Consider the following 12,961-nt stretch of genomic DNA (forward strand, 5'->3'; position numbering starts at 1 on the left):
GTACATCCTTTGGGTTTACAGGTATTTGGTGGTACCCATGCACCAAGTCAATTTTAGAAAATATCCTGGCCCGATGAAGATTAACTGTAAAGTTCTGAATATGGGGCACAGGGTGGTGTTCTGCAGTGGTAGCATTGAGATGTCTGTAATCCCCACAAGGTCTCTAGCCTTCTGTGACTTTGGGCAGCATTATGTAGCAGGGAAGTCCATAGGCTATCAGATGATTCCAAGTTCCTCCATTTGATCGAACTCTTGTTTTGCAAGCTGCAACTTGTCGGGCTGCAGGCATCAGGCTTGGGTGTGTAGAGGAGGTCCTTGAGTGAGGATGTGTTGTGCAATGGCATGTTTGGGTGTGGTGTGGTGGTCGAAAACTGGGGAGTGACAATGTCCGGAAACTCCTCAAGAAGTTTGGTGCATTCGCTGTTCAAGTACTCCACGGTATCTCGGTGTGGGGTGGGTAATTTGGCTTTTCCAAGACAGAAAGTCTGGAACATTGTAGTGTACACCAACCGGCGCCCTTTTAAGTCCACTATCTGAGGAAGCTGGCGCCCAGCAATAGCCAGGACACAGCAGCAAGAATGAACTTCCACGTGAACTTATTATCGCCAAATTTCAAGGGTATAGTCCGTGTGCCGAATGTACGAAGCAACCTGTCATTCACCACAGTGAGCGTTGGACCTGCGCTCCTGGTACAGGTGTCAAAGTCGGAAGGAGGAAGGACGCAAACCTCTGCACCTGAGTTGACTAGAAATTTGCGCAGAGAGAGTTCACCCCAGACGTAGAGTAGCCTTTTACAGTGGCCAGCTGCCATAGCCATTGTCACAGAGTCATTCTTGTCTGGGGGAACGTGCACCCTCATCACAGGTACTCATGGAGCCTGGGCCTTTGGGTATGATGCAGCACTAATTTCTGTGGGACTTGGGTCTTGCTGTTTCACACACCACAGAATGTCTGCACAGGCGAACACTGTTCAAGGGTTATGAAAGCCTTTGTCAGCCAACATGAGGCAGATGTTTTCTACCATATGCTCCTAAAACAACTGCTTGAAGATCAAGCAAGGCCTATGGTTGTCTGCTAGTGCCAACATGTCGTTCATCAAATCCGAAGGGGTGTGGTCCCACAGGCCACCAATATGGAGGAGCCGTGCAGTTTGCACACGTTGTGAGAGATCGTAAATCAAAAGGAGGAGGGTTTTAGGGCTTCGTACTTCCCGAGAGCTGGTGGATCCTGAAAGAAATCTACTACTTGACCAGCCGTGTCCTGGTCGACAGCGCTTACCACATGATAGTACTTAGTGATGTCCACTTCTACCTTGCGAATATGGAACCACACCTCATCCTGCCAGAACCAAACTTCAGGTTGAGTGGTCAAAAAGACAGGCAGTTTGAGCAAAACCGCTGTGTTGTCCATGTTAGGCCCAAAATCCGTTTGGGCCATTCAGGGTCACCAATGTAGCTATACTGTGTCACAGTGCAAAATGAAGAATGAGAAAATGATCAGATGTAGTCGTCAAAGTTCAGTAAAAGTAATTTAATCAGTCACACACAGCTTTTTAAATCCCTGTGCGTTTCAAGTCACATCATCACATTGTGATGTCATGAAGTCACACAGAACCTCCCAAGCCAGTTCGATTAAGCTTCGGGTGAGCTGCTAGTCTCATAATTATTGTAACAGGGAGATACAATGACTTTAGTAGGATCATGGGTATTTATATGTTTGTATAAATGCATATTCAGTATTATTGACAGATAATATTGAAACTTAAGGGTAGAATTTTGTTCTTGGCGTTTCCATTAAAATTGTGATCTTCAAAGTGAAAAACAAATTAACTGAGTGAAACACGATAGGCTGCAGATACTGTGAATGTAGTAAACACACCAAAATGCTGGAGGAACACAACTGGTCGTTTTGGCATCTATAGGAGACAAAGATATATTGCCTCCTTATAAATTAACTACTTTGTTTAGTTTACCCTACTGGTTCCTACTGCAAATATGTGTCAACCTGGAAATTATAGAATACAATTTACAATATGGTGACAGGGTCATTAATTTCCTTATCATTAATTCTCTTGAAGATTTCTGAAGACATCAGTCAGTCTCTCTATGTAGTCCGATCATTTCAATGAAGAATTTGGTCAAAAACTATGATTATTTTTTTCTTTATTTTACTGATAAATTCCCCAAATTCCATGGATCAATGAAAAAAAGCTTGTGAATAGCTTCACAAATTTATGTTGAAATACATTCAATTATTTCAACAACTTAGCAGCTTTAGTTGTTGCAAATTTACATTGGCGGAGGGATGCCATGAAGAATGAACATACTGATCTTACAAGGAACATACAATGACTGTACAAAGGGGCAGAGTTAAGAGAGGGAGGATAATTCCACAGAGCACTCATAGCAAACTAGATTGAAATGTCACTTTAGGCACTTCATTAGCTTCACTGTTGCAAAGCTTGCCATCAATTAGGAAATTGATGCCTTTAGCAGCAATAAAGGTGTCATTTATACAGGGTATAACAATTTATAAAATTTACTTCAAATTAAAAGCAAGGATATGCTGTGATTTGACAAATTTGGTAAATTGTTGAATGGGAAATCTAAAATTGATGGCTATAAAATCTGAAACTATTTCTTGCATCAAAAAGTCATACACAGAGAAGGTGTTAAGGGTATCTGATCCACTTAACTGTTTTCCATAATTTCCACATGTACTAGGCAAAATAATTAGATTATAGATAACCTTTATTGCCATTTCAAAAGTACGATGAAATTGAGTGCACTTCCTGGCGGTGCATGCATACATCAAACAATAAAATATAAAAACAGCAACATAATAAAACAGTACAATATTCAATGTTTGGCGGTTTTTAGTTCACGTATGGCTCTGGGGTAAAAACTGTTTGTCTGTGATTTAATGGACCTAAAACATCTACCGGAGGGCAGTAGTTCAAACAGATGGGTGGTAAGGGTCCTTCAGGATTTTGGCTTCTCTACTGAGGAAGCGATATCTGTATAAATCCTCCAAATAGGGCAGTGCACAGCCAATAATCTTCTGGGCCGTACTGATGACCCACTGAAGCTCCCTCTTGTCTGTTGCCGAGCTGCTGGCAAACCACGTTGGAATGTAGGAGGCCAGCACACTCTCCATGGAGCAGCGATAAAAGGACACCAGCAGTTTCTCCTGCAGTTTGACCTTCTTAAGGATCCTCAGTACATGGAGTCATTGCTGTCCTTTTTAACTACTCTGATTGTACTGGTAGTCCAAGAGAGATCTTCATCAAAGTATTTACCCAGAAACCTGAAAGCAGTGACCATTTCCACACAGTCTACTTTGATGTATAATGGGTTTGGAACTATACCGTTCCTCCTAAAATCTATTATGTTCTTTTACGAGATTGTCCTCTGAACACCATGCTGTCAGTCTTTGGACTTCATCCCTGTAGGCCGTCTTGTCTCTTCTTCAAAAAGTCCAACCACAGTTGTGTTGTCCACAAATTTGATGATGGTGTTGGTAGAATGCATGGAGGCACAATCATGAGTATAAAGAGCATAGAGGATGGGACTTAATACACACCCCTGTGGGGAGTTGATACTGAATAAAAGGGTAGAGGAGAGATGAGTGGCAATTTTAAGAGTCTGGGGGCAGTTTGTTGGAAGGTCCTTAATCCAGAGAAAATCCTAATTTAGCAAGTTTTATAAACAGTCCACATGGGATGACAGTGTTAAAAGCAGAACTGAAGTCTATAAAAAGCATCCTCAGATAGCTCCCCTGGTGTTCAAGGTGGGTTAGTGCAATGTGAAGAGCAGTGGACCTGTTTGCCCTGTAGGCAAACTGATATGGATCAAAGGTGGGTGGGAGGCTGGCTTTTATATGGTGCAAGACCAGCCTCTTGAAGCACTTCAAGTGTAAGTGCTACCAGACGGTTGTCATTGAGACCATTGATGACATTCTTCTTCGGCAGTGGGATAATAGTGATAGATTTCAGGAAAGATGGGATGATGGATTTACACAGGGACAGATTGAAGATCTTTGTAAGACCTCAGAGAGCTTGTAGGAACACTCCTTCAATACCCTTCCTGTCACGCCATCAGGGCCAGCGCCTTTCCTTGGATTCACTGCCTTGAGCACCCATTCACATCATACTCCTGCACAATGAAGGTATAGCTTTTGGACACTGAGGAGAGTGTTGTGTTCATTTCTCCAAGTTTAGACAGAAGTTTCAGATAGTCTAATCAAACAATTAGAAGCATTTTATTCTTGGACAATTCAAAGTGGATGAATATACAGCAGTAATGTTTCTTTGCCATCAAACTAATAATAACTATGAAGCGTTACCCTGAATGTTGTATGGTAATGCAGCAGCTCTCAAATTGAGATAAATTAGGAGCACTGATGTTTAAACTGCATTGTTGACAATGTTATTCAGCCTTTCCCACACAAAATAAAATTATAACATCTTACATCAATTTCATACTTCAAGTGTTTATTTACATTCAGCATGATCTTAAATTTGTTCAAAGTTTTTAAAAAATAACCAAAATATGCATTTAATATCACAGATTACAGAGGAAAAAATGGGAAAATTTAAAAGGTAAAGATACCTTGCTGCAAAACTCATAGTGATGACTTTTCTGTTAAGAGTATCATCAGATACAAAACCCAGGCCTACATACATCATTATGGCCCATCCCTTCACAAGCGAAGATGAACACGGTGCCTTGTAGCTCTTTTTATCCTCACAGAACTTTTGTTCTGTTTTCCATGGAGCTTTAGGCACCATGTGCCGGAGCAAGGACTTGAAGGCGAGTGCTCGCCCAGGACAAATGCCTCCCTCTGGGTCCCACGCCACTGGGCCTGGAGAAGTGCAAGGCACGACAGCCAGCATGGTGTGGGATTGCCCCACAGTGGTCTGTTCCAAGACCGGGCTCGCTGGCCGTTGTCCTTACAGATCCTTCACCCACTGAGTTTGTTGCTGCAGACTGCTAGGGAAACAGTTTCCTGCACTCTGTCACAGCTGCCAGCCCCTGCTGCCAGACTGACACGTGCTTTTTGCCCATAGCTGGGGCCCTTTCCAGGTACTGATGGCTGGGCTAGCAGAGCCCGGGGATTTGGTCAAAGTTACCTTCTCCTAGCCTTTGCCTGAAGAGGCAAAACCTGCAAGGCAGCAGGTGGTTTGAACCCACAGATTCACCCCCGGGAGGAGGGAGCTCCATCCGTAACCGAATCCTGGTCTGCCTACATACATGTTAGCATTAATCTAGCTGAACAGTGGAAAGGGTTTGAAAGCTAAACAGCATGCCTCTATTACGAATGGTCCAAAATACTAATAACTCGGTTTCCATTTTGAAATTAGTATTCCTCAATTACAGGATCAAACATTGTTTACCTCTTGGATGGTCCGTTTCATGGTGCTTTTTCTCATCTTTCATTGCACTCGATAATGCCAACAAGCCTGCACTGCTCCCAACCGAAGGGATTCCTGGGGGCTGCAGTCCAGAAGGGTGTGGAGTGAGGGGTACTGGAAGTGCATGACCATGGGATAGATGTTGGGCTTGTAGTTGTTGCTGCTGCTGTGAAAACATTAACTGTTATGAATATGTGTGAAAAAAATTAGAAAATGTATGAAAAATCATGAAAACATTTACTGAGAAATACATTCTTGAAAAAAGTACTATTATCTCTTGCACTTTCTTTCCCCCCACCCCCCCCCCCCCCCAACTAAATGTATTAGAGACATGGGCTCTGATATTCATTAAAAGATGAAGGTGATGGAGAGATATGGAGATCCTACTAAAATTAAATCCTTATTATAAACATGTTAAACATAGAAGCATTGAAGGTAGGAGCAGGAGTTCGTCATTCGACCCTTCGAGCCTGATCCGCCATTCAACGAGATCATGGCTGATCTTAAAGTTCAGTACCCCGTCCCCGCCTTCTCTCCGTAACCTTTAATACCCTTATACTGAAGAAATAGATCTAATTCCCTCTTAAATAGATTTAATGAACCTGCCTCTACTACCCTCTGTGGCAATGAATTCCACAGATTCACCACCCTCTGGGTAAAGAAATTCCTCCTCATCTCGGTCCTAAATGGTTTGCCTATTATCCTCAAACCATGGCCCTGGGTTCTGGATTTTCCCATCATTGGAAACATCCCATCTGCATCCATTCTGTGCAGTCCTGCCCGAATTTTATAGGTCTCTATGAGATCCCCTCTCAATCTTCTAAACTCCAGCGAGTACAATCCCAAATTGCGCAATCTTTCCTCATAAGTCATCCCTGCCATTCCAGGTATCAGCCTGGTGAATCGCCTCTGCACTCCCTCCCTACAATTCCCCAACCCCCCCCACCAGTGGTTAACCTAGTTAACAGAATGGTTTACTATCAGGTGGAGAAACCAGAAGCACGAGATTGGCACCTTGTTACCATTGTGGTGGGGTAGAATAAGATGGATTGGTGGTAATGAAGAAAGGGTCATCAAAAAAAGAGAAAGTGAGATTAAGGGTTTATGTCAGCAAAACGTGAGCAATTGGTCGGTCAAACCAAGAGACCAAATGGGGTGTCAGCACAGACTGCAGTACAACAGAGACGGTCATTAGCAGATTTCTTTGTGCAGTTGAGTGAGCATTCCTGCAACTCTTGTTCACAAGATGTGCCCATGAGGCACTTCCTGAACCGGCAGCTCCATCAAGTTTTGTATCCTGGGAGACTCAACGTCAACTTTTGTACAGTATTTAATTAAACCTCCCAATTACATAGCAAGCCTGTGGATTTGATTATGTTGATGTCCAATCCATTAAAATGCCAACTAACAGAGCAAGTTGAGAATGAGTTCCATAATTTTAAACTTTGAACCTCTTCCAACATTTGGAGAGTGATTTAAAAATCAGGGCTCAAATATGAACAGACAGCATGCTGTTCATATCTATTGAAAATTGTTTCACAATTCATCCACCATTTTAAATGGTTTATTTTAAAGTACATTAGTTTTGCATAGAATTGAAAGCTACATTTACCATAGTTTAAAAAAGACCCTAAAAATTCAGATCGGGGCAAGTGCTCTGTATATTCTCTTTCCCAACACTGCATTTTGAACATTTTTCAATTCCAATTTCTAATTGTTTGATGAACAGGAATAAATTTCACAGAATGCTAGTGGAAAGGATTTGGATTTGACTAGATTGAATAACACTCTATCTTAAAAAATGTCAAGAAAACGGTAAAAATTAACAGATGCAAAACTGATTTTTAAAAAATGCCGAAACAATTGAAAAGCTTTCTGCAGCACATTAACAAAGACGAAATGTAACTACAGGTACTTCCATACTACACAGTGTGGTGGTACACCACCGGCCTACTGCAGGGGGCAACCTCTGTATCTGCAGGGATGGACAGGACAACTCCTGGCCGGCTGTCAATCAGTCGGCCTGAATGGATCAAGCCCCACCCGGTTGGGTGTTAATCACCCTCCAGGATATAAGGCTGCGCCGGCCTCCTGAGGCGTCACTCAGAGTTGCTGCAGCCACAGCCAGCCTGGCTCTGTGAAAGTCTTTGTGGATTAAAGCCTGCTGTACAGTCTTTATCTTTGTGTGTGTCTGATTCTGGCTAACAGTGCACCACACACAGTGGTACTTGTATGCTAAGAAATTTTAATTACTCCAAATGAAATAACAGCACATTTCTGTAAGAGACTAGAAAAATAGGCCTCTGCCTCTCCACGAACAATTGAAAAGAATTGACAATAAGAAACCACCACCTAAACATTTATTCTGATCAAGGGTTAACATGTGACAAAGTGAATTGAATAACGCAGGAAGGAGCCTGACTGCAGTGACCATTTAAAGAGTTTAGAGTGTCCTCAGCAGTACTTCAACAAATTACAAAAGGAATCTGATGTAGCATGGACTCAGCTCCTTGGGTTTTGTTCAATAATATTAAAGTAATTGTAGACTCTGCGCACGTTTGGTGATGCTCGAATAAAAAGCTAGAGGCTTGCCCTTGTCCTCTTTGCTACTCTGTGAGTTTATGTTGTGACAGGTTTATTTGAGTGGGACAACGATGCATGCACCAGCAGCTCCACTGACAAGAGTTTAAAGTCTGTTTTACCAGTACACTGCCAACACATAGAAGAGCCCTCCAGAGGTTAAGATTTGAGTGTTTGACCTCAGCTAGAGTTGCATGAAGATTTGTGCAGTGCTAACCACTGTTGGGTAGAAGGTATGCTGCTGTTGACAAGTGCAGGGGCAATAAAAGAAATGCAATTTAGTTTGTGTATTATTGTATATCTAATCTGCCAAAAAATCAACTACATTCAGATTCCCTCAGTTAAATATTAGGATTATACTATTTTTACAATCATTGGATCTAATTAAAAATCAATCTTCAAAATTAGTACTACATTAGCAGTGAGCTGTAACATAATTTCACGTAATTGATAATGCAACTATCTTTCATTTCAGCAAATTGCTATAATTAGTTATTTAATAAAATACATGAATAGGTTCAAAAATGTTCAAAGCTCTGAAAATACAATTTCATTCAGGGAGTCGGAGGAGGAGAAGAAAAAAAGTTCAAGCAAAAAAGGCAATGCTTTACATAAATCTACCTAAACTGTATAAAAAATTAACCAATAGATTTTTGAACCGTGAGCAGAAGCTTTTTTCATTTATAGTTCATAGCAAAGAAATGCGTCCAAATTTTTAAAATCATTCAATATTTATCAACATAAAGTAAAAGCACAATGCTGGAGAAAGACAGCAGGTCGAACAGCACACTTTACGTGGCAATAATAAAGATACATAACCAACGTTTCAAGCTTGAGCCCTTCCTCAAGACATGAGCAAAATATAGACAGGCTCCTGAATAAAATGGTGGTGGGAGGGGCAGGGGGAGGAGCACAGGCCCACTGGCAAGAGGTAGTAAGTAGATAAGGATGGGAGGGCCCAAAAGAAAGCAGATGGAGGGGATAGCTCTGTAAATGGAGAGGGAAAGGATAGAGAGCTGGTGGAAAGGAGACAGAGGGAGGGAGAGAGAGAGGGAGAGAGAGGGAGAGAGGGGGAGAGAGGGGGAGAGAGGGGGAGAGAGGGGGAGAGAGGGGGAGAGAGGGGGAGAGAGGGGGAGAGAGGGGGAGAGAGGGGGAGAGAGGGGGAGAGAGGGGGAGAGAGGGGGAGAGAGGGGGAGAGAGGGGGAGAGAGGGGGAGAGAGGGGGAGAGAGGGGGAGAGAGAGGGAGAGAGAGGGAGAGAGAGGGAGAGAGAGGGAGAGAGAGGGAGAGAGAGGGAGAGAGAGGGAGAGAATGGGGAGTGGCCTAGCAGAAACTGGTTTGGAGTTTGGAGAGTGCACAAAGAGAATATTGGATGTTGCTCCTCCAATTTATGGGTAGCCTTGGTTTAGCAGTGCATGAAGCAATGGACACGTCAGAGTGGGCGTGGGGTGCAGAATAGAAATAGTTGGCCACTGGGAGATTCCTGTAATCGATGTGGACAGAGCAAAGGTGCTCAACAAAGTGATCTCCCAGACTGCATCCAATCTCTCCAATGTGGAGAAGGCCACAATGGGAGTGCCCGATGCAGTAAATTAGCCCTACAGATTAGGGGGTGTTTGGGTCCCCAATGGTGGTGAGGGAGGAGGCGTGGGCGCAAGTGTGCCACCTCCTGCGGTCACACAGGAAGGTGCCAAGGGGATGATTAGTGGGAATTGATGAGTTGACAAGGGAGTCATGAAGGGAGCAGCCCCTGCAGGAAAAGGAGAGGGGAGAGATGTATCTGGTGGTGGTGTCCTGTTGTAAGGAAAATAGAAGGTTAAGGGTGGAAGATTGGGAAAAATTTGATTGTTGTGGGGTAGGTTTACATAGGTCAGCATCGTGAGCTGAAGGGCCTGTACTGTGTTGTAATGTTTATTTCTTATAATATTTTAATACTTTAAAAAATGACTTGTGTATAAGGTATAAATAGGAATAACATCCAATAATCTAGAAAATTTGCTAGTGATCCAATGCATTTTCGGAGTTTGACTGTATTCAGCAATCTTCACAAGTAGAGTGCATTCTGAGCCGCATAATATACATGTGAAAAAAATACATACAAATTCATAAACCTTTTTCATGCTGTGCTACTTCTCTGGTAATCCAAATTTATGCAAACATTTCCTTGACCAAAAACTAGGACTTGATTCCAATTGTTTATCTAAAAAAAAATCACATTTATGGCATCCTCTAACAATTTGGATTTCATGAACTGTTTTTCTTTGAATAATCAGATAAAGTGAATATTCTAGATGATAAATTAAATTCAAGGGAATTTGGGCTTCCAGGGTGGTATAAAGCAGTTTCATTCAAAAGCTCTTAAATTTTCCCAGATATTGAAGTCAAAATATCAAGCAATGTGGATCGTCGAAGAGCATATGAAGTTGTAGAAGATGTTTCTTGCGGCAGAGAATTATTGCTTGAGAAGAAACTGGCCAGGCTGAAATTACACTGTTTTTAGACAATGGAGAATGAGGGAAGATTTCACCAAGATGTTTAAAATGTATGAGAGACTTTGCCCAAATGATCAGGAAAGATAGATTCTTAAGCAGAGAGAAATAGATACACTTTTCTGAAGTTCCATTAACTGAAATTATTCATTACCAAAACTTTTTTGGTGCGCCAATATGACATCACCTAATTTGACCTTGCAGATTTCTGACCCTCTGTGGCACCGTTTTGATAACAACAGAGCTCTTGTGATTTGTGGTAAACAGAGATCAAGTTGTTTTTTGGTACGCATTAAACATTATTTCATGCTCAAAAAGTCTGCCGTTGTTTTTTGTTGTTGTTTAACCACTGATAGAAGAATTCTGTTGATGGTACTGAGCTGCTTAAAGCCAGTATTCTGTAATCCGATAAAACCCAATAACTGAAAAACATCCGGTCTCAAGCTTTTCTGATGTGGGGAAATGTACTGTATTACAGGTGTATTAGTAGAATGAGGAAAGTTGAGGATTTTAGTGTAAGTAGGAATACACTGCCTGAAAGGTCTGTTGAGCTTGAAACCTTTTCTAAATTTATAAAGTACCTATATGTGCACATAAGGAGTCATGAGGCAAAAGACAACATATCGACAGTGGTTCTCAACCTTTTTCTTTCCACTCACATACCACTTTAAGTATTCCCTATACCATAGGTGCATTTGTGATTAGTAAGAGATTGCCTAAGGTGGTACATGGATGGAAAGAAAAAGTTTGAAAACCACTCTTTTAATCGTACCTAATTGACTCATTATGTGCATGGTTTCATAACTTGAAAGGAAGTGAGTCAATGACAATTTTTCTCAAGCAAAATATTTCAGTAACAATGGGGTCTAGAGCAGTGATCCTCAACCTTCCCTTCCCACCCACATAATAACTTAAGCAATCCCTTTCTAATCACAGAGCACCAATGGCATAGGGATTACTTAAAGTGGTATGTGAGTGGAAAGAAAAAGGTTGACAATCACTGATATAGACCAAGAGCCAGGAAATAGGATTAATGTTAATAATCCAATTTAGTCAGTATGTGGCTTTCACCTGTGCCAGAATTTCTACCATTATTTTTATAATTATTCAAATTTATTGCAAAACTTAGAAGTCCTTTAATCATGAGTGTTCCCTACCTAAGTAACACTTCATAACAAAGTCCCCGCACAAAGTAAAATGAAATTAAATCAGTTACAGAGAATCACCTAAAGCTTTCAGCACAATGGATTGCTATTTATGCCAACAAATTCATGTCCCCTCAATGTGCTCGTGTCACCAACCCCACCCAAATTCCTGACAAGACTTATTCCTCTTTCAAGCATTTATCCATTCCTTTTCTGAATAACATGACTGAATCTTCCTCAACTTCCTCATCTATCAATACATTATGGATTTTAAGCACTCACTGCCTGATTAAGCTCTTTGTCACATTGCATTTGGTTCTTTTGCCAATTACCTTCAATGTACTGTCTGATTCTTCACTCTTCCAATAGTTTCTAACAAATTTGTCCAGAAACAAAGATTTTAAGTACCCTTATCAAATCCTTTCTCAACCATTCCAAAAACAACAACTTCAGCTTCTCTGATCTATCACATGGGTATTTAGTGCACATTTCTTCCCTTTTCTATCTTTTTATAATATTATAGGTAATAATACACAAGGAAAATAGGAATACATAATCAAAAAGGGGGGAAAAAATCACTATATGACATCATATGATATAACATATTGCATTACAGCACAACTAATGAATATGTTCTCATCTCCTCAAACTGAAATCTTCAAAAAACAAAATTATTAAACAAAATCCCACCTACTATATTAAAAAAAAAGAAAAGACTGGGCAGCCTTTCCTGAGAATTTATTGATAAAAATTAATCGTCTGGTCTTCACCAATAAAGAGAAAAGAAGTAAAATGTAGTCCAGAAGGGAAAATAATTATACTAAGTCATGTGGAAATAATTTATAAAAGTCACCAAATCTCTTCAAATTTAACTTGTCCCACTTCTGGACGTATAATTCCAAAAAGAGAAGTGTGCATTTCTTAATTAGTATATACACTATACAAACTTTGACAAACTGCATGTCGCAGGAAGGGAAGGAAAACCTAGGCCAACAATGGCGTAACGGAGTCAACGGATTGGGGTGCCATAGACAAAAAGAGTACTCAGAAATTTTTAAACAGTTGCTTCAGACTGAGAATGATTTGTTTCTACTTTGTATCACGAGTTAAATGATTAAGATCATGTGGGAAACATTAGACTTCAAGAAACGAAGCCACAATTGGCTGACAGGACAGGCCATTGGTTTGTTTGTGGCAGCCTGCTGCTTCTCCTTAAGAGTAGATTTCTGTATGCTCATGAACTTTAGGTAGCAGTAACCTCCAATCCCGTCACACTGAGAAGGACTTAACCAGTATTGTAGTCAATCTCACGGGCATCATACGAACAATTTCTATA

General features: G+C 41.1%; 1 protein-coding gene across 12 annotated transcripts in view; it reads right to left on the minus strand.

The window, feature by feature from the left end:
• LOC138759832 (transducin-like enhancer protein 4) overlaps positions 1–12,961 on the minus strand; it is a 183,977-nt gene that overhangs the window by 57,129 nt on the left and 113,887 nt on the right. For 8 of the 12 annotated variants that reach the window (XM_069930394.1, XM_069930389.1, XM_069930401.1 and 5 more), the window contains one exon: positions 5,396–5,579. In XM_069930394.1, coding sequence (XP_069786495.1) covers positions 5,396–5,579 — 184 coding nt within the window. The remainder of the gene's footprint in view (positions 1–5,395; positions 5,580–12,961) is intronic. The other 4 variants (XM_069930408.1, XM_069930396.1, XM_069930391.1 and 1 more) reach the window with 1 other exon arrangement.

This window comes from Narcine bancroftii, chromosome 1 (genome assembly GCF_036971445.1).
Source record: "Narcine bancroftii isolate sNarBan1 chromosome 1, sNarBan1.hap1, whole genome shotgun sequence".
In the NCBI taxonomy this organism is placed as follows: domain Eukaryota; kingdom Metazoa; phylum Chordata; class Chondrichthyes; order Torpediniformes; family Narcinidae; genus Narcine; species Narcine bancroftii.